This window comes from Schistocerca serialis, chromosome 2 (assembly GCF_023864345.2).
Source record: "Schistocerca serialis cubense isolate TAMUIC-IGC-003099 chromosome 2, iqSchSeri2.2, whole genome shotgun sequence".
Classification (NCBI taxonomy): Eukaryota; Metazoa; Arthropoda; class Insecta; order Orthoptera; family Acrididae; genus Schistocerca; species Schistocerca serialis.
Window position 1 is genome coordinate 359,867,635 of NC_064639.1, and position 26,452 is coordinate 359,894,086.

Here is a 26,452-nt window from a genome sequence, read left to right on the forward strand (position 1 = left end):
ACACTATCCATTCAGTTCAACTGATCTTCCAAATTGTTTGCTGCCTCTGACAAAATTACAGTACCATCGATACATCTTAAAGTGTTAATTCCTTTCTCTTAACTTTAATGCCTCTTCCAAATTTCTCTTTACTACTTGCAGGCATTTGCAATGACGAAAATGTGTCTGTGCAGAACTATACGAGGGGCCTTCCCTTTCATTCTTGTCATCCAAGTCCATGTCCTATAATTTTTTATCCTCTTCTTTTGTCAACAATCGAATTCAAGTCCCCCATTACAATCAAATTTTTAGCTATGTTAACAAACTGAATAATTTCTTTTATCTCATCATTCTTTTTTCAATCACTTCATCGTCTGTTAAATATTAGAATATTTAGGGAAAATTTAGAGGAAGAAAATTCTAGATGAGAAAATTAATTCCTTCTTAGATATCCTCTCTATAAAACTGAAAAACTGAAAACATTATACAGCATGCCCCCATACAATGTGAAAACCCATAATATTGTATAATCAATTAAATACATGAAAACGGTTCGACACAAAGGAATGAGTACTTTGTAGTACAGCTAATACTTGTAACTTCTTTTTGTAGTGAGACATTGCTTTCATAAGATTATGTCTTTTTCATGGCATTAAAATGTTTTTGGAAAGAGCAGTGCAGTTATATAAACATTTCTAAAAAAATTTCACTTCAAAAATTTACAAAATTTACATCACTTTAATTATCTCTTCTAAGATCTCTGCATTTCTGTACAGTAAGATTAAAAAAGTCACAAGAACTGATCACATAGCAAAGTACTTGTCTCCTTTTGTGTGCTATTTGGGAGGCCAACATGCTGTCTTATCACTTTGCCAAAATATGATGAGCCTTGAAATGTTGCCTTGTTTTACCTAAATTATGCAAGAATCCCTATTTAGCTCATGTGTTAATTATGAGGTGAGTAAACCTGATCTGAACAAAAACTCTTCTTAAGTGTGATTTATCATATTTATCAGATGTATCACTTGTTTGTGAAACAGTGCAGCCACTGTGGAATGCCTATCAAATATGAAACATTCCTCATCATTAAGAAAGTTGCAGTTACCAAAAGAAGTTACACAAGAAATGAAAGAATTAAAATAGTTAGTGTTATCATAATAAAAGCTTAAGATGTCATACCACTGCCTTGTTTCTGTGCAATTGTGCGACTGCAGACTTCATAGGTTCCCTCAGACACCACACACAGATTCATTATAGTGCTGTCACTCATATCAGGCTTCCAGTCATCAAGGCTTGTTTCAAAATCATCTGCAAAGCGAAGACACAAGCCCACGAATCGCCCTTTGCTCACAAGTGAACCAGAGCTACAAGCTGAAATGCTTGTGCTTTCTAGAGTCACCACTACAGCTCCTCTTGAGTCACCATCATACAATGTGCGGTTCATCCCCCAAGAAGTCTATAAAATAAAGAGTATGCATTGTAAAACATTGGTTTCTTTTTCAATTAATGTTTTCTGACACATGTTTTAAATTTTTTTTATCAATAATCAAATGAGAAAATTCTTAGTACTTGTACATGAAGTATACGACATATAATTTAAGATTACTTCATTCCAATAGGACAAGATTGGAATGAGGAGAAAAAGTATAAGAAGAGGATAACTATGGCAGGGCCAGCATAAACTAGCAAGAACTCTAGGCCTTAGCTATATGATGTGTTATACAGAGTTACATACTCGTCAAGGTCTGCCACCAGAATTACAAACAACATAATGATAGGTGTCAGATGATTTAAAATTATGCTGTAGTGTCAGTTTTACAACCATATTCTTTAGAAATTCAAAACTGAACAAGTAGATATTAATATAATATTATACATTCCCCCCCACCACACACACACACACACACACACACACACACACACACACACCTTACTTCAGAGGTTTAATGACATAAAACTACTGACCATGTAAAGTATACTTAAAGTTTCAATAATTAAAGGAACTGGAAAATGGTTTGCTAAAAATTGAGGACTTTTTCCTAGCACCAGTTGCATACACTCTTTAGGCATATAGGGCATCTCTCCTATGAGGCCTTTCTCTCGTGTTTCTTCAGATATTTTCAAATCTGTTTTTTTTTGTTTGTGTAGACACAGTCAGCAGAAATAAATACTGCACATAGTATTATTATTATTATTATTATTTCTTTCTTGTCTCAGATGTTATGTCTGGTTAAAAATGGAAGGTGACGCGGACCTTGATCAAGCGTCACTTCCTTTTAACTGTACGGTATATGTTACATTGCATTTAGGAACTTTCGGGTAATTGAACAAGTGTCAATAATTACAGATTTCAATATAATAGAGGGAAACATTCCACGCGGGAAAAATATATTTAAAAACAAAGATGATGTGACTTACCATACGAAAGCACTGGCAGGTCGATAGAAACACAAACACACACATACATACACACAAAATTCAAGCTTTCGCAACAAACTGTTGCCTCATCAGGAAAGAGGGAAGGAGAGGGAAAGACGAAAGGATGTGGGTCTTAAGGGAGAGGGTAAGGAGTCATTCCAATCCCGGGAGCGGAAAGACTTACCTTAGGGGGAAAAAAGGACGAGTATACACTCGCACACACACACACACACACACACACACACACACACACACACACACACACACACACACACATATCCATCCACACATATACAGACACAAGCAGACATATTTAAAGACAAAGAGTTTGGGCAGAGATGTCAGTCGAGGCGGAAGTGAAGAAGCAAAGATGATGTTGAATGACAGGTGAGGTATGAGTGGCGGCAACTTGAAATTAGCGGAGATTGAGGCCTGGTGGGTAACGGGAAGAGAGGATATATTGAAGAGCAAGTTCCCATCTCCGGAGTTCGGATAGGTTGGTGTTTGTGGGAAGTATCCAGATAACCCAGACGGTGTAACACTGTGCCAAGATGTGCTGGCCGTGCACCAAGGCATGTTTAGCCACAGGGTGATCCTCATAACCAACAAACACTGTCCGCCTGTGTCCATTCATGCGAACGGACAGTTTGTTGCTGGTCATTCCCACATAGAATGCATCACAGTGTAGGCAGGTCAGTTGGTAAATCACGTGGGTGCTTTCACATGTGGCTCTGCCTTTGATCGTGTACACCTTCCGGGTTACAGGACTGGAGTAGGTGGTGGTGGGAGGGTGCATGGGACAGGTTTTACACCGGGGGCGGTTACAAGGATAGGAGCCAGAGGGTAGGGAAGGTGGTTTGGGGATTTCATAGGGATGAACTAACAGGTTACGAAGGTTAGGTGGACGGCGGAAAGACACTCTTGGTGGAGTGGGGAGGATTTCATGAAGGATGGATCTCATTTCAGGGCAGGATTTGAGGAAGTCGTATCCCTGTTGGAGAGCCACATTCAGAGTCTGGTCCAGTCCCGGAAAGTATCCTGTCACAAGTGGGGCACTTTTGTGGTTCTTCTGTGGGGGATTCTGGGTTCGAGGGGATGAGGAAGTGGCTCTGGTTATTTGCTTCTGTACCAGGTCGGGAGGGTAGCTGCGGGATGCGAAAGCTGTTGTCAGGTTGTTGGTGTAATGGTTCAGGGATTCCGGACTGGAGCAGATTCGTTTGCCACGAAAACCTAGGCTGTAGGGAAGGGACCCTTTGATGTGGAATGGGTGGCAGCTGTCATAATGGAGGTACTGTTGCTTGTTGGTGGGTTTGATGTGGACGGACGTGTGAAGCTGGCCATTGGACAGGTGGAGGTCAAGGTCAAGGAAAGTGGCATGGGATTTGGAGTAGGACCAGGTGAATCTGATGGAACCAAAGGAGTTGAGGTTGGAGAGGAAATTCTGGAGTTCTTCTTCACTGTGAGTCCAGATCATGAAGACGTCATCAATAAATCTGTACCAAACTTTGGGTTGGCAGGCCTGGGTAACCAAGAAGGCTTCCTCTAAGCGACCCATGAATAGGTTGGCGTACAAGGGGGCCATCCTGGTGCCCATGGCTGTTCCCTTTAATTGTTGGTATGTCTGGCCTTCAAAAGTGAAGAAGTTGTGGGTCAGGATGAAGCTGGCTAAGGTAACAAGGAAAGAGGTTTTAGGTAGGGTGGCAGGTGATCGGCGTGAAAGGAAATGCTCCATCGCAGCGAGGCCCTGGACGTGCGGAATATTTGTGTATAAGGAAGTGGCATCAATGGTTACAAGGATGGTTTCCAGGGGTAACAGATTGGGTAAGGATTCCAGGCATTCGAGAAAGTGGTTGGTATCTTTGATGAAGGATGGGAGACTGCATGTAATGGGTTGAAGGTGTTGATCTACGTAGGCAGAGATACGTTCTGTGGGGACTTGGTAACCAGCTACAATGGGGCGGCCGGGATGATTGGGTTTGTGGATTTTAGGAAGAAGGTAGAAGGTAGGGGTGCGGGGTGTCGGTGGGGTCAGGAGGTTGATGGAGTCAGGTGAAAGGTTTTGCAGGGGGCCTAAGGTTCTGAGGATTCCTTGAAGCTCCGCCTGGACATCGGGAATGGGGTTACCTTGGCAAACTTTGTATGTGGTGTTGTCTGAAAGCTGACGCAGTCCCTCAGCCACATACTCCCAATGATCAAGTACCACGGTCGTGGAACCCTTGTCTGCCGGAAGAATGATGATGGATCGGTCAGCCTTCAGATCACGGATAGCCTGGGCTTCAGCAGTGGTGATGTTGGGAGTAGGATTAAGGTTTTTTAAGAAGGATTGAGATGCAAGGCTGGAAGTCAGAAATTCCTGGAAGGTTTGGAGAGGGTGATTTTGAGGAAGAGGAGGTGGGTCCCGTTGCGACGGAGGACGGAACTGTTCCAGGCAGGGTTCAATTTGGATGGTGTCTTGGGGAGTTGGATCATTAGGAGTAGGATTAGGATCATTTTTCTTTGTGGCAAAGTGATATTTCCTGGAGGAAAGGTTAACTACTGAATTAGGGTGTTGTGGTTCCAGATTGTGTTGATTGGAATTTTGAGGTTTTGGAGGGAGTGGAGCTGGAAGTGGGAGATTGAGTAGATGGAAGAGACTGGGTTTGTGTGCAATGAGAGGAGGTTGAGGTTTGCTGGAAAGGTTGTGAAGGGTGAGTGAGTTGCCTTTCCAGAGGTGGGAAACCAGGACATTGGATAGTTTTTTGAGGTGGAGGGTGGCATGCTGTTCTAATTTACGGTTGGCCTGTAGGAGGATGCTCTGAACAGCCGGTGTGGATGTGGGAGAGGAAAGATTAAGGACTTTTATTAAGGATAGGAGTTGACGGGTGTGTTCATTGGCTGAGTTGATGTGTAGGTGAAGGAATAGGTGGGTGAGGGCAATGGCGTGTTCAGTTTGAAACTGGTATAGGGACTGATGGAAAGAAGGGTTGCAGCCAGAGATGGGAACTTTAAGTGTGAGGCCTTTGGGGGTAATGCCAAATGTCAGACAAGCCTGAGAAAATAGAATATGGGAGCATAATCTGGCTAGGGCGAAGGCATGTTTGCGGAGGGAATGTAAATAAAACTTAATGGGGTCATTGTGGGGGTGTTGTGAGGGTGACATGGTATTAGAAGGTGGAAAGTGTAACATGAGGAAATGAAAATGAAAATAAAAATATGTGGGGAGGGATAAAGGTGGACTGGAAAGTAACTGGAGATCTGATGTGAAAAAAGGCGAAAAGGTGTTGGTTACAGCTGGGCTATGTTGGACTTGGGTTGGTAGACAACGATGTGCACAAAGGTTAGGTGGTTGTGTTGCCGCCAAAACACGTAAGAGGACTGAGAAATTCGGGAAAATTTCGAAAAAACTGCGTGTAATATATTAAAAGGAGTGGTTTTGTGGTGGCAGATTATGAAAATGAGGCTAACAATTGTCTGACGAAGAAATAATGATGTTAAAACCTGTGGGAAGCGGCTAAAAATTATCAGTGATGTGGGAAAAACGGAAATGGAAATAAAGCGAAAGTTATTAGAACTAGCCGAAATGGTTGTTTAAAAGGTGAAAGGAACTGTTTGTGAACTAGAAATGGTGGATTTTATAGCGGCGGTAGTGTTGAAAGTGGCAAAAAAATTTTTTTGGTTATGGTTTGGAAGTGGGTTACGTATTACTGAGTATATATAGGCGGGATAAAATTGTATAGCAGATTACGGTAAAAAGGAGAAACTACTGGCAAAAACAGAAAGAAAAAATAAGACGACAGAAAAGATTTCGAAATGCAACAGTGACAATAACAAACGTAATTGTTGGGTTCAAATAATAAATAAATAATTTAAATAATTTAGTCAGATGTGAATGTGTTGAGGTGAATTTCTTTAGCCAGAAATTTGCTATTTTATCTTTTCCAGGGGCTTTCCAATTGTGCGTAGAATTAATTGCTTGGGTGACTTCATGTTGCAAAATTATCACTTCAGGCATTTGTGGTATCATCTTGTATGTATCTGTTTCTGCTTGTATCCACCGTGCATGCCTGTTATGTTGTACCGGGTTTGACCATATGTTGCTCCAGGAGTGTTCCATGTCTGTTATGTTTGGTGGATTGTCTATTTTAATGTGTGTGTTATCTATTGTCTGGTAAAATTCCTTTTGGTATGTGCTGAATGTTTGGTTTTGTTTCCTTCTATTTTCACTTTTTTTGTATCTTCTAAGTTGTTTGGCCAATGCTTGTAATTTCTGCTTCTTTTCATCTAATTGCTCTAACACTTCTTGTTGTGAGATTTTACCTAACCTTTTTCGTTTTTTTTTTTCTAACATTTCATTTCTTATAAATTGTGTTAGCTCTCCGATGTCTTTTCTCAGTTTTTCTATTCTGATCTGTAGCCTGTGTTGCCATGCTGGTTTTGTGGGTTTCTTCTGTGCGTTGGTTGGTTCTGATCTCTGCCTAGTGTGTATATTTAGTGTAGTGAGTGCTCCTATATAAACCAGTAATTGTCACTCTTCCATAGTTGCGTTTCCATTTATTTTGTTGTGTATGATTGTGTTGATAGTTTTTATTGTTGTTTCGACTTGTGGGTTATTTGGCGGTCTATGCAAGAATGGTCTAATGTCTGTATTTGTGTCTTTGTATTCTATATATGTCAGCTGAAATTTTTCTTCTATTTCTAACATGTGTGTCACTTCGTGTTCTATTTGTGCTTGTTCTGGTGTCTGTCTTAAGATTTCGTTTTCCTCTGATTGTTTAATTGATGCGTATTGTTCTTTGTTTGTTTGCTCTGGGATGTTTGAGTCCATTACTGTATTTTCTTCTTCTTCTGATTGCACATTATTTTGTTCCAGTATTTGTTGTACTTGTTGTTTGATGTTTTCTAATTCTGACTGGGGTATCCTGTTATTTTTGATTATTACACGGATCTGATCAGCTACTCGTTGTTCTGTTAAAAATTTTAATTCTGGGTATCTGGTATTAAATGTTGTGTATACTTGTGATCTGTATCCAGTTGTGTTGGTTCCTAGGTTTGTTGCTTGGTAATAACAGAACATGAGGTGTCGATTAACTTCATCTGACCATCTCATCCTCTGTCTTTGTTTTCCTTCTAGGGTGGTTGCAGGAAGCATATCCTGCAAAACACCTCTATTTGGATTTGAATCATTTTCCAGTTGGCTAGCAATGTCGTTACCATTGTGGGCGGGCATAGGGTTCAAGCGCCGTCCCCGACCATGACGGCGCTTGTCCGAGGCTTCTTTAGTTCTGTCCTGAACCAACTAATCACACTAAAAGGGGGGGTTAGCCCTATTAGTGGTTTGTTCTTTTCGTCGCCTTTTACGACTGGCAGAACATACCGGAGGCCTATTCTTTTCCCGGGCCTCCATTATTATTATTATTATTATTATTATTATTATTATTATATTATTATTATTATTTCTTTACTTTCTCAGACGTTAAGTCTGGTTAAAAATGGAAAGTGACGTGGACCTTGATCAAGCGTCACTTCCTTTTAACTGTACGGTATATGTTATATTGCATTTAGGAACTTTCGGGTAATTGAACATGTATCAATAATTACAGATTTCTGTAGTTGTATATAAAAGTTTGGATGTAGCTGTATTGCATTGATGTACTGGTGGATATTGTGTGGTATGACTCCTGTAATTGATAGTATAATTGGTATAATGTCAACTTTATCCTGATGCCACATGTCCTTGACTTCCTCAGCCAGTTGGATGTATTTTTCAATTTTTTCTCCTGTTTTCTTTTGTATATTTGTTGTATTGGGTATGGATATTTCGATTAGTTGTGTTAATTTCTTCTTTTTATTGGTGAGTATGATGTCAGGTTTGTTATGTGGTGTTGTTTTATCTGTTATAATGGTTCTGTTCCAGTATGATTTGTATTCATCATTCTCCAGTACATTTTGTGGTGCATAAGCAAAGAAGGGAAAGCAGAAAGGTGGAAGGAGTATATAGAGGGTCTATACAAGGGCGATGTACTTGAGGACAATATTATGGAAATGGAAGAGGATGTAGATGAAGATGAAATGGGAGATATGATACTGCGTGAAGAGTTTGACAGAGCACTGAAAGACCTGAGTCGAAACAAGGCCCCCGGAGTAGACAACATTCCATAGGAACTACTGACGACCTTGGGAGAGCCAGTCCTGACAAAACTCTACCATCTGGTGAGCAAGATGTATGAAACAGGCGAAATACCCTCAGACTTCAAGAAGAATATAATAATTCCAATCCCAAAGAAAGCAGGTGTTGACAGATGTGAAAATTACCAAACTATCAGTTTAATAAGTCACAGCTGCAAAATATGAACACAAATTCTTTACAGACGAATGGAAAAACTAGTAGAAGCCAACCTCGGGGAAGATCAGTTTGGATTCCGTAGAAACACTGGAACACGTGAGGCAATACTGACCTTACGACTTATCTTAGAAGAAAGATTAGGGAAAGGCAACCCTACGTTTCTAGCATTTGTGGACTTAGAGAAAGCTTTTGACAATGTTGACTGGAATACTCTCTTTCAAATTCTAAAGGTGGCAGGGGTAAAATACAGGGAGCTAAAGGCTATTTACAATTTGTACAGAAACCAGATGGCAGTTATAAGAGTCGAGGGACATGAAAGGGAAGCAGTGGTTGGGAAGGGAGTAAGACAGGGTTGTAGCCTCTCTCCGATGTTGTTCAATCTGTATATTGAGCAAGCAGTAAAGGAAACAAAAGAAAAATTCGGAGTAGGTATTAAAATTCATGGAGAAGAAATAAAAACTTTGAGGTTCGCCGATGACATTGTAATTCTGTCAGAGACAGCAAAGAACTTGGAAGAGCAGTTGAACGGAATGGACAGTGTCTTGAAAGGAGGATATAAGATGAACATCAACAAAAGCAAAACAAGGATAATGGAATGTAGTCTAATTAAGTCGGGTGATGCTGAGGGAATTAGATTAGGAAATGAGACACTTAAAGTAGTAAAGGAGTTTTGCTATTTGGGGAGCAAAATAACTGATGATGGTCGAAGTAGAGAGGATATAAAATGTAGACTGGCAATGGCAAGGAAAGCGTTTCTGAAGAAGAGAAATTTGTTAACATCGAGTATAGATTTAAGTGTCAGGAAGTCATTTCTGAAAGTATTTGTATGGAGTGTAGCCATGTATGGAAGTGAAACATGGACGATAAATAGTTTGGACAAGAAGAGAATAGAAGCTTTCGAAATGTGGTGCTACAGAAGAATGCTGAAGATTAGATGGGTAGATCACATAACTATTGAGGAGGTATTGAATAGGATTGGGGAGAAGAGAAGTTTGTGGCACAACTTGACCAGAAGAAGGGATCGGTTGGTAGGACATGTTCTGAGGCATCAAGGGATCACCAATTTAGTATTGGAGGGCAGCGTGGAGGGTAAAAATCGTAGAGGGGGACCAAGAGATGAATACACTAAGCAGATTCAGAAGGATGTAGGTTGCAGTAGGTACTGGGAGATGAAAAAGCTTGCACAGGATAGAGTAGCATGGAGAGCTGCATCAAACCAGTCTAAGGACTGAAGACCACAACAACAACAACAACAACAACAACAACTTGTATGTGGGAACGTGTTGTTGTTATTATTATTATTATTATTATTATTTCCTTCACTTTCTCAGACGTTAAGTCCTGTCAAAAATGGAGTGACGCGGACCTTGATCAAGCGTCACTTCCTTTTAACTGTACAGTATGTGTTATATTGCATTTAGGAACTTTCGGGTAATTGAACATGTATCAATAATTACGGATTTCTGTAGTTGTATATATATGTTTGGATGTAGCTGTATTGCATTGATGTACTGGTGGATATTGTGTGGTATGACTCCTGTAGTTGATAGTATAATTGGTATGATGTCAACTTTATCCTGATGCCACATGTCTTTGACTTCCTCAGCCAGTTGGATGTATTTTTCAATTTTTTCTCCTGTTTTCTTTTGTATATTTGTTGTATTGGGTATGGATATTTCGATTAGTTGTGTTAATTTCTTCTTTTTATTGGTGAGTATGATGGCAGGTTTGTTATGTGGCGTTGTTTTATCTGTTATAATGGTTCTGTTCCAGTATAATTTGTATTCATCATTCTCCAGTACATTTTGTGGTGTATACTTGTATGTAGGAACGTGTTGTTTTAAAAGTTTATGTTGTAAGGCAAGCTGTTGATGTATTATTTTTGCGACATTGTCATGTCTTCTGGGGTATTCTGTATTTGCTAGTATTGTACATCCGCTTGTGATGTGATCTACTGTTTCTATATGTTGTTTACAAAGTCTGCATTTATCTGTTGTGGTATTGGGATCTTTAATAATATGCTTGCTGTAATACCTGGTGTTTATTGTTTGATCCTGTATTGCAATCATGAATCCTTCCGTCTCACTGTATATATTGCCTTTTCTTAGCCATGTGTTGGATGCGTCTTGATCGATGTGTGGCTGTGTTAGATGATACGGGTGCTTGCCATGAAGTGTTTTCTTTTTCCAATTTACTTTCTTCGTATCTGTTGATGTTTGTGATCTAAAGGGTTGTAGAAGTGGTTATGAAATTGCAGTGGTGTAGCCGATGTATTTATATGAGTGATTGCCTTGTGTATTTTGCTAGTTTCTGCTCGTTCTAGAAAGAATTTTCTTAAATTGTCTACCTGTCCATAATGTAGGTTTTTTATGTCGATAAATCCCCTTCCTCCTTCCTTTCTGCTTAATGTGAATCTTTCTGTTGCTGAATGTATGTGATGTATTCTATATTTGTGGCATTGCGATCGTGTAAGTGCATTGAGTGCTTCTAGGTCTGTGTTACTCCATTTCACTACTTCAAATGAGTAGGTCAATATTGGTATGGCATAAGTATTTATAGCTTTTGTCTTGTTTCTTGCTGTCAATTCTGTTTTCAGTATTTTTGTTAGTCTTTGTCTATATTTTTCTTTTAGTTCTTCTTTAATATTTGTATTATCTATTCCTATTTTTTGTCTGTATCCTAGATATTTATAGGCATCCGTTTTTTCCATCGCTTCTATGCAGTCGCTGTGGTTATCCAATATGTAATCTTCTTGTTTAGTGTGTTTTCCCTTGACTATGCTATTTTTCTTACATTTGTCTGTTCCAAAAGCCATACTTATATCATTGCTGAATCCTTCTGTTATCTTTAATAATTGGTTGAGTTGTTGATTTGTTGCTGCCAGTAGTTTTAGATCATCCATGTATAGCAAATGTGTGATTTTGTGTGGGTATGTTCCAGTAATATTGTATCCATAATTTGTATTATTTAGCATGTTGGATAGTGGGTTCAGAGCAAGGCAGAACCAGAAAGGACTTAGTGAGTCTCCTTGGTATATTCCACGCTTAATCTGTATTGGCTGTGATGTGATATTATTTGAATTTGTTTGGATATTAAGTGTGGTTTTCCAATTTTTCATTACTATGTTTAGGAACTGTATCAATTTAGGATCTACTTTGTATATTTCCAATATTTGTAGTAACCATGAGTGGGGTACACTATCAAAAGCTTTTTGGTAATCAATGTATGCGTAGTGTAGCGACCTTTGTTTAGTTTTAGCTTGATATGTCACCTCTGCATGTATTATCAGTTGCTCTTTACATCCTCGTGCTCCTTTGCAACAGCCTTTTTGTTCTTCATTTATAATTTTGTTCTGTGTTGTATGTGTCATTAATTTCTGTTTAATGACTGAAGTTAAAATTTTGTATATTGTTGGTAGGCATGTTATGGGGCGATATTTAGCTGGGTTCGCTGTGTCTGCTTGATCTTTAGGTTTCAGATATGTTATTCCGTGTGTAAGTGTATCAGGGAATGTGTATGGGTCTGCAATGTAACTGTTAAATAATTTAGTTAGATGTGAATGTGTTGAGGTGAACTTCTTTAACCAGAAATTTGCTATTTTATCATTTCCAGGGGCTTTCCAATTGTGAGTAGAATTAATTGCTTGGGTGACTTCATGTTGCAAAATTATCACTTCAGGCATTTGTGATATCATCTTGTATGTGTATTATTATTATTATTATTATTATTATATTATTATTATTAAAGCAAGCTTTTGTATGCCCATTCAATCGAGCAGTCCCAAATTAGTCTAAGGTGATATTCAGTTTAGCGATATGTATAAACAGGGATAGTAAAACATGAAAAATAATGAATTCTACAGCAGCAACTGAGTATCTGTGGTGCATGGTGGTAGAAAACAGTACAGGTCAGGGCAGCACACAATATGGGGAATGAAGTCATAACGAACAATGGATTTATTGTCTCTGGTAATACATATCTCTAAACTGAATATTGCATTGACTAATTTCGGGTTCACTCTATTGAATGAGTACATAAAATTCTGCTTATAAGCATAATTTTGATTGTAATGGGACACACACTGACAGACTGGGTACTGCACGAAAGATATAATCAGCAGTATTTGTATGTGCTGCCTCCAGCTATACACTGCAAAAACGAAATTGCAAATATCTGTCAAAAAGTGCCCAATGACTATCGGGAGAGACACCCAGTATAAGATTACTGCAGTACTGGCCTTCTTCATACTCTGACTGCACATGACACTTAAGTTGCATGGGCAGCCTGATTCCTTACAGAAGATATTCAAGGGCAGCCACACCACATTCAACCACCAGACAGCAACCAAAGTGCCAGCAGACGTTACTGGTGCCATGGACCTCTTTCTCACGCCAACAACATAACAGGATGCAAGAACTGACTGTATCCTGGCACTGAAGGCTGTTCTTATGCTGGCGCACAGTCCCTGAGAAGCAAGTTCACTCTGAGCGGGCTTCCTGGACCAGGTGCCGAATGCTTATGCATTTCCTCAATCGGGAGCTCATTCTGGAGGCACCCCTATACTGTCACTGCTGTCCAAGACAGCCTTCTTGCACTGGATATTGCAACATGGTCACACAGAAGAAGGCATGGTCCCAATGTGGTGATCGACAGGCAGATATGTGATATTTCTGTGTTCATCTTTACTCATCTGATGGTTGACGGTGCTGTCCGGGAATTTAGTCCTCTTTTTTTTAATCCACACCAACTCTTCCCATGTGGCAACATCCATTCGTTCTGTACCTCCATAACACAAAATTTTTAAAAACAATATTTTTTATTTTTTATTTTTTATTTTGGCAGTCGTCTTATGTTCAACTGAAACAGTCACTTATTAAACATAGTTCCACATTTCAAACATCAATCCCAGCTCAACTCCACCATTTGTAATGATGTTATATTCTTGAACGATACTTAAATTAACTTAACTTGGCCTGGAATTCATTTGATGAAAGAATATAACAGTTTCCAACTTCACAAAATTTACTGACAACTGAACTGCATACTCGCAACTTTAACAAAACACTGACTGACTGTACCCACAGAGGTGGAAGCATACCTCATCAGTCAGATGAGTAACAGTGTATTTTTTGTGTGTTTTGACTGTGACAAACAATTGTGTGGGAAGTCTTTACTGTTACTTCATGAACAACTCACCAAGCATCTTTCATCTTTTTCAGCTTCACAACACTTAGAAACTTTCTCACTGGCACCATCTTAAGTGTAAAATGGCCAATTTGCTCTTATCTTACTGCATAAATACAGATAGCTTTAACCAATAAGGTGATAATTTATTGTTAATCAAGTTACGGATTACATTTTTGAGACTTGCTTCTCTTTTGTTACACTAAGCATTGACAGAAAAACTACTGTTATCTGTTGGTTGTATGATCCTCTTATGCTTCATGATACTTCACCTCTATCTTATGTGTCCTACAAACTTTAATTCAGAAGTTTTGTTTTCTCCATTGTCAGGAAACAGTTGTGAACCTTCGTTCATAGCTTTTGTATCTCCATTACTAGGCCTTCTGCCTGAAGTACTGTTCAAGTTCCCACAAGAACAGTTTATTTTGGACTTTGTCTAAACTAAGATTTCCATGAGCTTTTCTCCACGGTCTATTAACAGTCATCCATGCCATTTGTGTGACATTCTGTTTGTTGTCCAAAGAAGAAGAGTAATTCTGTTTTCACAGTTGTTCCAAGAAGGAAATTTGTGTTTTCTTAACTCAAACAAACTTTGTGTTCATTGCATTCCTGGGCCTTTATTTTTGGTCTGCCTGAAAAGACACTAAGTGGCAAGCATCACAGCTTGCACTCATATTGGTATCTGTCAGCATTCTGTGAGATTGTATCCTGGGCAACTCAAACACAGAACTTCTAAACAATGTGTATTGGAAATGCCTTATACAGGGGCCATTCAAATTCAACCTACATATTTTTTACTGTGAAGAAGTAACTGTTGCTGTGGAACACTGAATAATTGCTAAGAGTCCCTAGCACCTACAACATTGCAGATGTGTCAGATTGAGCATTGTCTAGTTTTTACAGGGAGCATGCCAAACAATTGTAGAAAACATAAATCACATGGTCTATTATAGCCATCTAAGTAAGTAACTTTTATCACTCAACACTTTCATTATCCACATGTCACATGATAACAAGATAAATCAGCTTATATTGGCCCACTGAAAAGACTGGCCACCAAATTTGATTAGCACTTTGTCACAATGTCAGCAAACGTTGTACCTGTTAATAAATATCGAAAGTACCTTGGCAAACAAGTTTACAGTACTGAGAGCCAACGGTATGTAAAATACAACCACCAAGGAGACTGGTATTTCTATCACAGTATTGACACCTTTTAACGATTTGGAAGAGCACTCATTGAGCTAATCTTGAAATTGGTCAATGGCTCAATGCATTTTTATAGAATATGCAATGGTCATATACAGTAATTCAATAAAAACAGAGACAGGTAAATCAACTCTAACTACAGATTACATTTCTGCTCATCCAGTCCTTAAAAAATTGAGACAGTGGTATATAACAAAATACTGACAAATTTCTCAGAGCATGTCTTTGTAAATATCTCTCCATTGTCTTCTGTAAAGCATCTTTTGCAGAAAAAAGCTGTCCTATTGATGTAGTCTATGACCTTGCCTTGGCCTCTGACACTGTGGGCATATACTTCTATGTGGTGCAGACTTCATTGCTGTTTTAAACCTATGTAAATGACTATTCAGAGATTTTTCAGAACAATTCAAAAAAACTTTAATAGCTGCTGATGGCATAGACATACTAATCAAGGACACAAACTCAACCATACCGGTAGCAGAACAGGGAAAACTGATTATCTGTTGACAATAATACTTAATAATGGTCGTAAACTAAGTTTAGCACAATCTGCAAAATCCGTTGAAGCCTGGTTAACTAAGAATCTAAAATACATTCAGCAAACAAATAAATTAAACAAAAGACTTCTTGTGCCCTTCACAGCATCAGTTGATTTGTTTACTGGAAGGTAAGGTCACTAGTTTATTTGTAATACTTAAACTCACTGATGCCTTACAATGTTATCTCGAGAGTAACTGACCAAAAGTAAAAAATAATCATTCATGGAAAAGTTAGCAGTCAGAAATAGCATGCATTAGATAATCACACACCTATCAGACGTCTCTTCAAACACTACAATTCATTTATTTCTCAATGGACGTTTGTCCTAATAATTAAAATCAGTTTCAATTGAATTTTGATTTATGCAACTACAAAATGAAACACAAAAACAATTTTCATGTAGACTGTGTGTTCTCATCTAGGGCTCAGGGCGTGGCTCTACTGTCTAATGTTCAACATCTTCAACAATTTCCAAACAGATATAAGGCAAGAGATCAGGAGGCCTTTCAAATTCAAAAGAAAATTAAAAACAGATATTAACAACTGCTACACATTATCTACACGTACAGATTCCAGGATTAACCCTGCGGCGGGCGCGTGGCGGTATAGAGTGCCGCCAATTTTGTTTTCGTTCAATAATTACGTCGGCGCACTGAGCACACAACAGTGGTGCAAGATATGCTTCGATTGTTTAGTCACGCGCCAAATTGCATTACTGCACCATCATTATACCCACCATTACAGCTGTGACTCACCTGTGAAGTGGACGACTGCACCGAGACAGCACTGCGTACCGCTCGCGCCCGGTAATGCAAGTACATGTAGCCGTACCACTGTCGAATGTTTCGAGGATTAGAAGCTTTGTTTTACAACTCTGTGGGTGAATGATGATGTAGTTATTAACATTGCTTTGGTATTAGAACTATTTTATTGTCTCCCAGGTCCGCATAAAGGAAAGGACTAACACCAAAAGAAATTGAGCGTCTTCTTCTGCAATTATCTGACGAAGAAGATTTCGCAGATTTCTTTGACAGCGATGAGAAAGCAGAAATAATTGAAACTGCAGATCATTCCAGTGAATCTGAGCAGTCATGCGTTGACGGGAATGAAGTGAAAGGAATGCCACATGATGACTGCCATTTTTATATTGGTAAGGACCAAGAAACTTTGTGGATAAATAATCCATTAGCACTACCAGGGAAACCAAAACGGAAGAATATAATCAAAGTCTTACCTGGCCCGAAACGCAATGGTAGAGAAGCTAAAACTGAAATTGAAAGTTTTCTCAATTTGTTTGATCCTGAGATAATTGATTATGTTGTTGCAAACACAAACAAGTACATAAATAACAAGAGATCATCTCTGAATTACTCAAGGGCTAGAGATTGCAAAACTACTACTGCTTCTGAAATAACGGCTCTTTAGGAGCAGTGTTTCTCATTGCTGTACAAAAAGGAGGACGCACAAATGTATTAGAAGTGTGGGCATCAAATGGAACAGGAATGATTATTCTAAGGGCAGCATTTAGCTACAAGCGCTTTCTGTTCTTGCTCCAGTCACTCAGGTTTGACGATATTTCTACACGAAAAGAACGACTAGCAACTGATAAACTTGCTGCCATCCGCAATCTCCACTCAGCATATCTGAACAACTGCAGAAATAACTACAGTCCAGGGGAGTTCACAACCACAGATGAAATGCTTGTCCTATTTCGCGTACGTTGTGGTTTTGTTCAGTACATGCCAAATAAGCCCGCTAAGTATGGATTGAAGTTGTATGCATTGTGTGATAGCAAGACTTTTATACTTTTAATTTTGACGTATACTGCGGTAGACAGAATCCTGGACCATATGTTGCATCTAAACAGCCAATAGATATTGTGAAGAGATTGGTTGAGCCAATCAAGGGAACTCACAGGAATGTAACTACGGACAGCTACTACAGTAGTTACCCTGTAGCCCAGCATCTTTTAGAAAATGGGCTAACGTTAATTGGAACATTGAAAAAGAACAAGAAGGAAATTCCTCCGGAATCTTTGCCCAACAGATCGCGAGAAATTGGAAATTGTCTTTTCGGATTTCAAGATGACTTCTGTCTTGTTTCGTGGCAAACAAAAACGAACAAGGCTGTGCTTTTCCTGTTGTCAATGCATGAAACTGCTGAAATCGACACCACTACAGGGAAGTCTGTTGTAAATTTGGACTACAATGCAACAAAAGGTGGAGTCGATACTGTGGATTATATGTGTACATCCTACTCTACACAAAGGACCACAAGAAGATGGCCCTTAGCATAGCTCTCTACTCTACCACGAGATATTCAAGGATTTCTGTCACCTCATCAATCAATTCCCGCCAATCACGAGGAGACTGTAAGAAGGTGTGGGAGGTGCCATCTTTGTGGTGGTAAAAGAAATAATAAAACTACTGTCATTTGCAATAGCTGCAAAAGATTAGTTTACAAGCAACATTGCCACAATTTTGTCACATGTAATGATTGCAGAGCTTCTCCGGAGGAAGAGAGTGTGCGATTCTTGATATGTATTTACTGACTGAATTATTCTTTGTTATTACTACAAAGTTTTTATACATATTACACATTTTCGTAAAACTTGCTTTAACAATGGTAAACAATCGAATCATATCTGTGGTTATAATTTATTTAGAATTTGTTATTAAAGTAGTGCTTAGGAAATATCCTGTCAGATATTCTGTAACAATTTTAATTTTCCCATGCACCTTGGATATATGTATACAGATCATATTAAAAGTTGCCGTTAAGAATGATGTTATAAACAATAAACAATTAATTCCACCTAAAAATTTAAAAAAACTGCTTTTTTATGTATTTAAATGTAGGCGGCACTAAGTGCCGCACGCGCCCACTGACGCAACAACCTTAAGCCTGCTGCAGGGTTAAAGATTTCTGTTGCCTGTGTGACAAGCAGCAACATCTCTTAGTAAATAGGTCTCTATTTTAACAGTACATGGGTAAGCATTTTAGGAAATGCAACCCAGCAAAAAAAGAATGCATTTTTAAAACATCTTTGATGTGTGTCAACATTTTTGTTTTACGAAAGAATAACCACGAATTCCACCTATTACAGCATGGTGGTTTCCAAGGTACTGAAATCGTGACAAACTTGCTTTTATCAGCTAATCATAGCTCATGTCGCATGATCTCACCAGCCAATAACAGCAGATATTCAAAGCATAGGACACGTTATGCAGTCAGCCAATTACATTATCATCATTAATTAGCACATACACACAAACAGAAAAAGTTAATGGTTTAAATTAAAACACATATAGTATAACCACAAGAAAAGTTAAGCTCTCACGTTTAATATAGGTCGCCAAAAATTTTTTGCTGTTTTGCTCAAGGTGTGGTTAGGCGGGATGCTAAGAGTACCAGCTTAAATTGCAACAGCTGAATATTTATCTTGGTATTATTCCATTGATTATGTTTTATTGCTGCAGTATTATTCTGCAGTAGTGGGCCAAAGTAATATTCTTTTTTAGAGTATCAGTTCTTACCAGTCAAAATTACCATTCAAAATTACAACAGTTCATCTGAAAACTAAAAAAATGAAACATTCTAAAAAATTCCTGAGCTTTTCCCAGATTTCTCTCAGACAAAAATATTCCCAGGTTTTTCCTGGGGCACGTATATCCCGAAATTATAGTCACAACACAACGACTCTCTTCTTTGAACTAAAGTTTACTTACCAAAGGTAATGGATTTAATGGCAGGCAAATACCCATGTCATCAACAGTTAGTTGCAAAAATAGTGTGCCCAAATGCGGAGTGCTTAGCTGACTTGTCAGTTGTCCAAAAGGCACTTTTTCAAAAACCTGAAAACAACAGCCAGGCATTACACACTGTTTGCACCAAGATAAAACTTACCAGTTAAGCAACATATGTTCTAAACAAAGAAACAAACAAGTGAGAGCAACATGAACAGAGACTGTAGCTCTATCTCTAATAAAGTATAATACCTATTTACTAACTTTTCCTAACCTGCTCCTTGTCACAAGATATACAGGGTTTCAAAGCACTGTTTATTAACAAGTGTACAATGTACAAAGAGGGGCGATACATGAAAAGAAAGATGCAGTCATCAAGTCCATCTCGTGGCTCATGTGCACTCTAGATAGCAGGCCTCTGACAGTTCTCTACAAGATCAGGTGAAGGGATTTTTGTGTTAGAATATGTGAAGTGTTCCATGCAAATACGAAAACCTTGCAACTGGTCACCAGAGCATTTTGTGTTTGTTTTTCCTAGTTTTGTGATACAGGTTGTCTCCGTAAAGAATAAAGGTATGGGGCGACAACGTGTAACAGAGCTTTGAGTGCAGACCACAAAAATCAGCTGTTCGTGCAAGCTGTCAACTGGACATTCTGCAGAAAACAGTGTGGAATGTTGTGTGGCAGTATTTGCATTTCAAACGCTACCATTTATAACTGTTACAACACCTGACTCCAGATGATTATGCTCATCGACTGGAGTTTTGTGCCTCGTGCAGCAAGCTACAGAAGATAATTATGACTCTGTGAAGACACTGATATTCAGTAATGAGGTGACTTTCCATCTGCCGGAAAATGTAAATTGTCACAATGTGTATGTGTGTGGTCAGAAAGGGATTCACAGAAGTGAATGTCTTCTCTGCCATATTGAAGACAAAGGTGTATGGCACTTTTTTCTTCATTGAACAGTTGGTGACAGGTTCCGTCTACCTGGTCATGTTCCAGCTGTGGCTGCTGCCACAACTGTCTGCTGACTCCTCAACTTTCAGTCTTCAACAGACAGGGTTCCACCTTACTGGAGCATAATTTCCATGCCTTTCTCAACAATGAACTGCCACAATGCTGGGCAGGGCGTGTAGCTCTGGGTGACATTCCTCTGTTGCTATGCCCCCCCCCCCCCCCCCCCTCTCCACGTTACCAAATCTCACGCCATGTCTTATGAACAACAACGTTTATGTGCCACCAATCCAAACAATGCTGCAAGAACTGCAGGAACACTGCAGGAACTGCTGCCATAATGGACACTGATAGAAACATGACAATGAACATATGGATGGAGCTGGATTATCATTTGGATGCGTGCCATGAACTTGGTGGGTGTATATGTCTTTTCATGTATCACTTATCTTTCTACAACCTATAATTGTAAATAAACAGTGCACTGAACCTAACAAATCCTTTAGGCCAGATCTGATATGTCCATTATTTGGTATTACAGGAAGTTCGTTGTGGATATAGAATGACTGGCCAATACTTATCTTCAAGAGGTGAATTCCAGTACTGCTGGTAGCTATGTTACAAATATAAAAATCTATACCTTGCTTTGAAAACTGTTTTCTTTGTCACAAAGAAAAGAGGAATAGGTCTGGGAAGATTTGAAAGAAAAGGCAGGCTACTCTGACCTCAACCTTAAAGGACACACCTGTTCTCTACTTTTAATGTGTCTATCAGGAGTACTGGAATTTCACCTCCTGAAGTTAAATACTGGCTGGCTATTTCATCTGCCCGTATTTTAAAAGTATTCTCAACTAAATTTCCCTCTTGATAAATCTCAATTAGGAATTGTTTAAGTAGTAAAAACATTTGTGGCACAGAATGCAGAATTTACTGTCACACTGTCCGAATTGTTATAGTATTGGCATTTCTATTTATTTTCACATCACTCATGCATATTTCAGTTAAAAGAAACTGAGCAAACTACAAAACTTTGTTGTCAGTTGAGTGTTTACATATTAATGACATCTTAACTTGGTCTTGATAATGTAATCACTTTACTGGCAAAGAAAAAAGTAGCTTTTAGCATGAAGAATTTATAGTGTTAACACAATGTTTCAATGTATTCAACACAATCAAATATATTCATTAAATACTAATGAATTGTCTGACTTTATGGCTTCATATGAACAATTTGCTTCATGAACAAAAGTGTAAACAACTACTGCCTACTGCATTTAAAGCATCCCTGCAAATTAATGTAAATGAGTTAGAAAATTCTGTAGAATGGCCACTTTTAAACATACGATATTTTTAAATATCTTTGAGAATATCCATGAGAGGATATTGTTCAATGTTTATTGCCTTTTATTTTACAGAGCAATCTTACTTCCGAGTATTTTAATCTGTTTGTACGACCCACTGCATGAAAGACACACTTGCTACAAAGTTTCAAAAACATGTTAGACACACTTCATGACCCGAAATTTCAAAGATACCTACTTGAGACAACAGTTATGGGTAAATTTACTTTAAAAGGACCTTCACTGTTGTAATAAGATCACATCCTGAGTGGGTAAAAGTTTTACAGAGAATGGGAGTCCATTTTAAATGGAGAATTTAAATGAGGCTGGGTATTGCTGTGGGCATTTATGGCTAAAATACAGTTGGAAAAGGAGTTAAAAGGTACGCCTACAAGCATTATATTTGTTGCATAAAATGGCAGAGACTCATTGATAAGGCAAAGGATCAACCTTGATTTGACTGGTCACAATAGCATGTATACACACAGATGTGACAGACTAAGCATGTTACAGTTATTTATAAGGATTTGAGAAATTTGCAATAAACACAAATATAGATGAAAATTCTGCCTCAAATTGCAAAAATGCAAAATTACTTAATAAATGCTGTTTTGTGGTGAACTGCATCCAGATGAACTATTTTATTGGAGACAATTTGAAGCAGCTTTACTTTCTGTATATAATTACTGAAATGTACTCAGATTTCAGTTAGTGGTATTGCAAATCATCTGGCAAAGCCCAATTCCTAAAGATAATTTTTTTAGGAATGTGTTTAAAAAATAAAAAGGGCATAGACACAATGACATATGTGTGCTCGATGTTCTGGTGTCACCAGTTGAATGGTTTATAATTAAGATACATGCAGTGTAATGCAAAAGAGAATTCAGTTGTGGAACCTAGTGTCTTATAACAAAGAAAAGTATCCGTTCATCTGCTAATTAAAGTTCAAAAGTTGATATAATGCAAACACTTTAAGGTCATCACACATGATCAAACAACTTTTTTATTTATTTATTTATTTATTTATTTTTTTTTTTAATTTGCTGAGTGACTTACTAATTTAAAAACTAAAGAAGCTTGCACAGGATAGAGTAGCACGGAGAGCTGCATCAAACCAGTCTCAGGACTGAAGACCACAACAACAACAACAACAACAACAACAACAACCACCCTAACCATTTTCAAACAATGATAAATTTTTAAGTGCATTAGAATTGCCCAAGTGTATACATTACTGCTAATATTCTATAAATAATATTAATTACGTGATTTCTTTTTAGTCTAATTGTATAGAAAGCTCACATATTACTGCACTATGTAAAAGCAAATGAATACATACACCTTTCCTTGCAGCTTCTAAACACGAAAAAAGAGAGCAACAAATTTTAAAATATACGTGCTGTAACAATCTGGAAATGTCCAGTTTAAATGTCAAGACTAAATCGTTGTCTAAGATCAAAACTACATGGTTGTCTACGATAAACTGCTATTCTGTAAATGCATACCTGCTGTGTGGCTGTAAGTACTTCCTTGTTAAGATTTGACCTCTGTTCATTCCAGTATTCATAAGCATTTTTGTAATTCAGCCATACAAGAATTGCTTTATCCACAGCTATAGGCTGAATGTAGATAAGTGGTCGTCTAAGGGTGATCAGTACCATCTCCTTGTCCTCCCCTTGAACCATTTCATCCTGGAATGCATTCCTCAGGCCTGCAAGTATGATAAATTGTGTTGTTACACGATAAGAACACCATTTATAATCATATATTATATTCTTTAGGTGGTTAAATTACTTTAGTTACGTATCATGAATACATGTCAGTCACTTTATCTTTACAGAGAGTAAATTAAAAATGAACTCCAGACAAAAACAAAGAGATAAAAAGATAAAGCAACTGTTAATCAAGAAGTCTGATTTTATTATCATAGTACTTTTGAAAGGCTTTAGCTCTCTCATCTTTCTCCACTTTGTGCACCAATAATACAGCGGACAGCACATTGATTAGCATGGTATCGAAAACACCGAGCAAATTTTTCACAGACAATTATCTGCTTGGTTTATTAATCCTATATGTAAACAACTGAACAAGCAGGTCACATGCTGCAAAATATAAACAAATGAATTTTTCTGTCAACCACCAGTAGGTTTCAAACAACATGGTAATCAGGTACTTTAACTTTATCAATCTGGTCTCTTCAGCTTACAAATTAGTTGAAGTACTGAGTCACGGATAGTGATATATAAAAAAGGCTACACACTTCCCTGGAGCAAATTCGAAGTTATTTCTACACCTGTTGATGACTGTTCATCCAAAATAACAAGAAATCCTCAATACAGTCACAAATTTTGTTTTGGTAGAAGCGTAAATGTGGCACTAAGTCAAATGCTTTTTTAACTGACTGCCTTGACACAAAGCCTTCAGCACGTCTCGTGAGAAGGATGTAAGTTGTGTTTCACATGATTGACGTTTTCGAAATACATTCTGTTTGCTATACCTCATTATGTTTGAGGTCAGAATATGTTCCAAGAGTCTACAACAAATCAGTGTCAAGGATATCGGACAGTAGTTTTGTGGATTACTTCTACCACCTACCTGACAACAGGCATGAGCTGTTCTTCCAATTACAGGGCAGCGTTTTTTGTTTGAGGAATCTATGATAGGTAGTAATTAAAAGAAGGGCTAACTCAAACACAAATTCAGCACAGAATCTGATGGGTATTCCATCGGGTCTTGGAGCTTTGTCCAATTTTAATAATTTCACCACTTTCTAAACAATAATTAGTCATTATTTCTAAAAATTATCTGAGTATCTAGATTCAATGACAGAAATGTTCTGTTAGCTACATGGCATGTAGGCTTTCCTTTTAATTTACTTGATTAAATTTAGTTGCCATAAGCACAAATAGCATTAAGCAGTACAGTGGCCATTTATTGTTAATACAGTATAGAGACTAACATTCTGTGATTTGTTTGTCTTTTGTTAATACATAACTTGACTCACACTACACCCTTGAATGTTATCTTTTTCTATAGACTCCATGGAACACAATGGATGGATGGATGGATGAACACAGATGTACTCTAATGGGTGATCACCATTAACTGAAAATACACTCCTGGAAATTGAAATAAGAACACCGTGAATTCATTGTCCCAGGAAGGGGAAACTTTATTGACACATTCCTGGGGTCAGATACATCACATGATCACACTGACAGAACCACAGGCACATAGACACAGGCAACAGAGCATGCACAATGTCGGCACTAGTACAGTGTATATCCACCTTTTGCAGCAATGCAGGCTGCTATTCTCCCATGGAGACGATCGTAGAGATGCTGGATGTAGTCCTGTGGAACGGCTTGCCATGCCATTTCCACCTGGCGCCTCAGTTGGACCAGCGTTCGTGCTGGACGTGCAGACCGCGTGAGACGACGCTTCATCCAGTCCCAAACATGCTCAATGGGGGACAGATCCGGAGATCTTGCTGGCCAGGGTAGTTGACTTACACCTTCTAGAGCATGTTGGGTGGCACGGGATACATGCGGACGTGCATTGTCCTGTTGGAACAGCAAGTTCCCTTGCCGGTCTAGGAATGGTAGAACGATGGGTTCGATGACGGTTTGGATGTACCATGCACTATTCAGTGTCCCCTCGACGATCACCAGTGGTGTACGGCCAGTGTAGGAGATCGCTCCCCACACCATTATGCCAGGTGTTGGCCCTGTGTGCCTCGGTCGTATGCAGTCCTGATTGTGGCGCTCACCTGCACGGCGCCAAACACGCATACGACCATCATTGGCACCAAGGCAGAAGCGACTCTCATCGCTGAAGACGACACATCTCCATTCGTCCCTCCATTCACGCCTGTCGCGACACCACTGGAGGCGGGCTGCACGATGTTGGGGCGTGAGCGGAAGACGGCCTAACGGTGTGCGGGACTGTAGCCCAGCTTCATGGAGACGGTTGTGAATGGTCCTCGCCGATACCCCAGGAGCAACAGTGTCCCTAATTTGCTGGGAAGTGGCGGTGCGGTCCTCTATGGCACTGCGTAGGATCCTACGGTTTTGGCGTGCATCCGTGCGTCGCTGCGGTCCGGTCCCAGGTCGACGGGCACGTGCACCTTCTGCCGACCACTGGCGACAACATCGATGTACTGTGGAGACCTCACGCCCCACGTGTTGAGCAATTCGGCGGTACGTCCACCCGGCCTCCCGCATGCCCACTATACGCCCTCGCTCAAAGTCCGTCAACTGCTCATACGGTTCACGTCCACGCTGTCGCGGCATGCTACCAGTGTTAAAGACTGCGATGGAGCTCCGTATGCCACGGCAAACTGGCTGACACTGACGGCGGCGGTGCACAAATGCTGCGCAGCTAGTGCCATTCGACGGACAACACCGCGGTTCCTGGTGTGTCCGCTGTGCCGTGCGTGTGATCATTGCTTGTACAGCCCTCTCACAGTGTCCGGAGCAAGTGTGGTGGGTCTGACACACCGGTGTCAATGTGTTCTTTTTTCCATTTCCAGGAGTGTATTTGTTGTAGGGACAGATATTGCGTAAGGTCACACACAATATATTCCCACGGAATTCATGACCAAGTTTAATCACTTTCGCATAAGACCACAGACACTATGGTCCCACAAAATACATGACCAAATCTACACTAAACTGCTTATACGCTACCACTAACTTGATAGAAATCTACAAAACTTGTCACACCACAAGGACAGAATTCTAAGCTGAATATCAGAT

At 39.1% G+C, this 26,452-nt stretch overlaps 1 protein-coding gene across 1 annotated transcript in view; it reads right to left on the reverse strand.

Annotated features, from left to right (window-relative positions):
- The window catches only part of LOC126457180 (transmembrane protein KIAA1109), a 507,473-nt gene that overhangs the window by 121,006 nt on the left and 360,015 nt on the right, over nucleotides 1-26,452 (reverse strand). The window contains exons 61-63 of the mRNA XM_050093265.1: nucleotides 23,201-23,406; nucleotides 19,381-19,506; nucleotides 1,159-1,435 (exon numbers count right to left, since the gene is read on the reverse strand). Of these exons, the coding sequence (XP_049949222.1) occupies nucleotides 1,159-1,435; nucleotides 19,381-19,506; nucleotides 23,201-23,406 (609 nt within the window). The remainder of the gene's footprint in view (nucleotides 1-1,158; nucleotides 1,436-19,380; nucleotides 19,507-23,200; nucleotides 23,407-26,452) is intronic.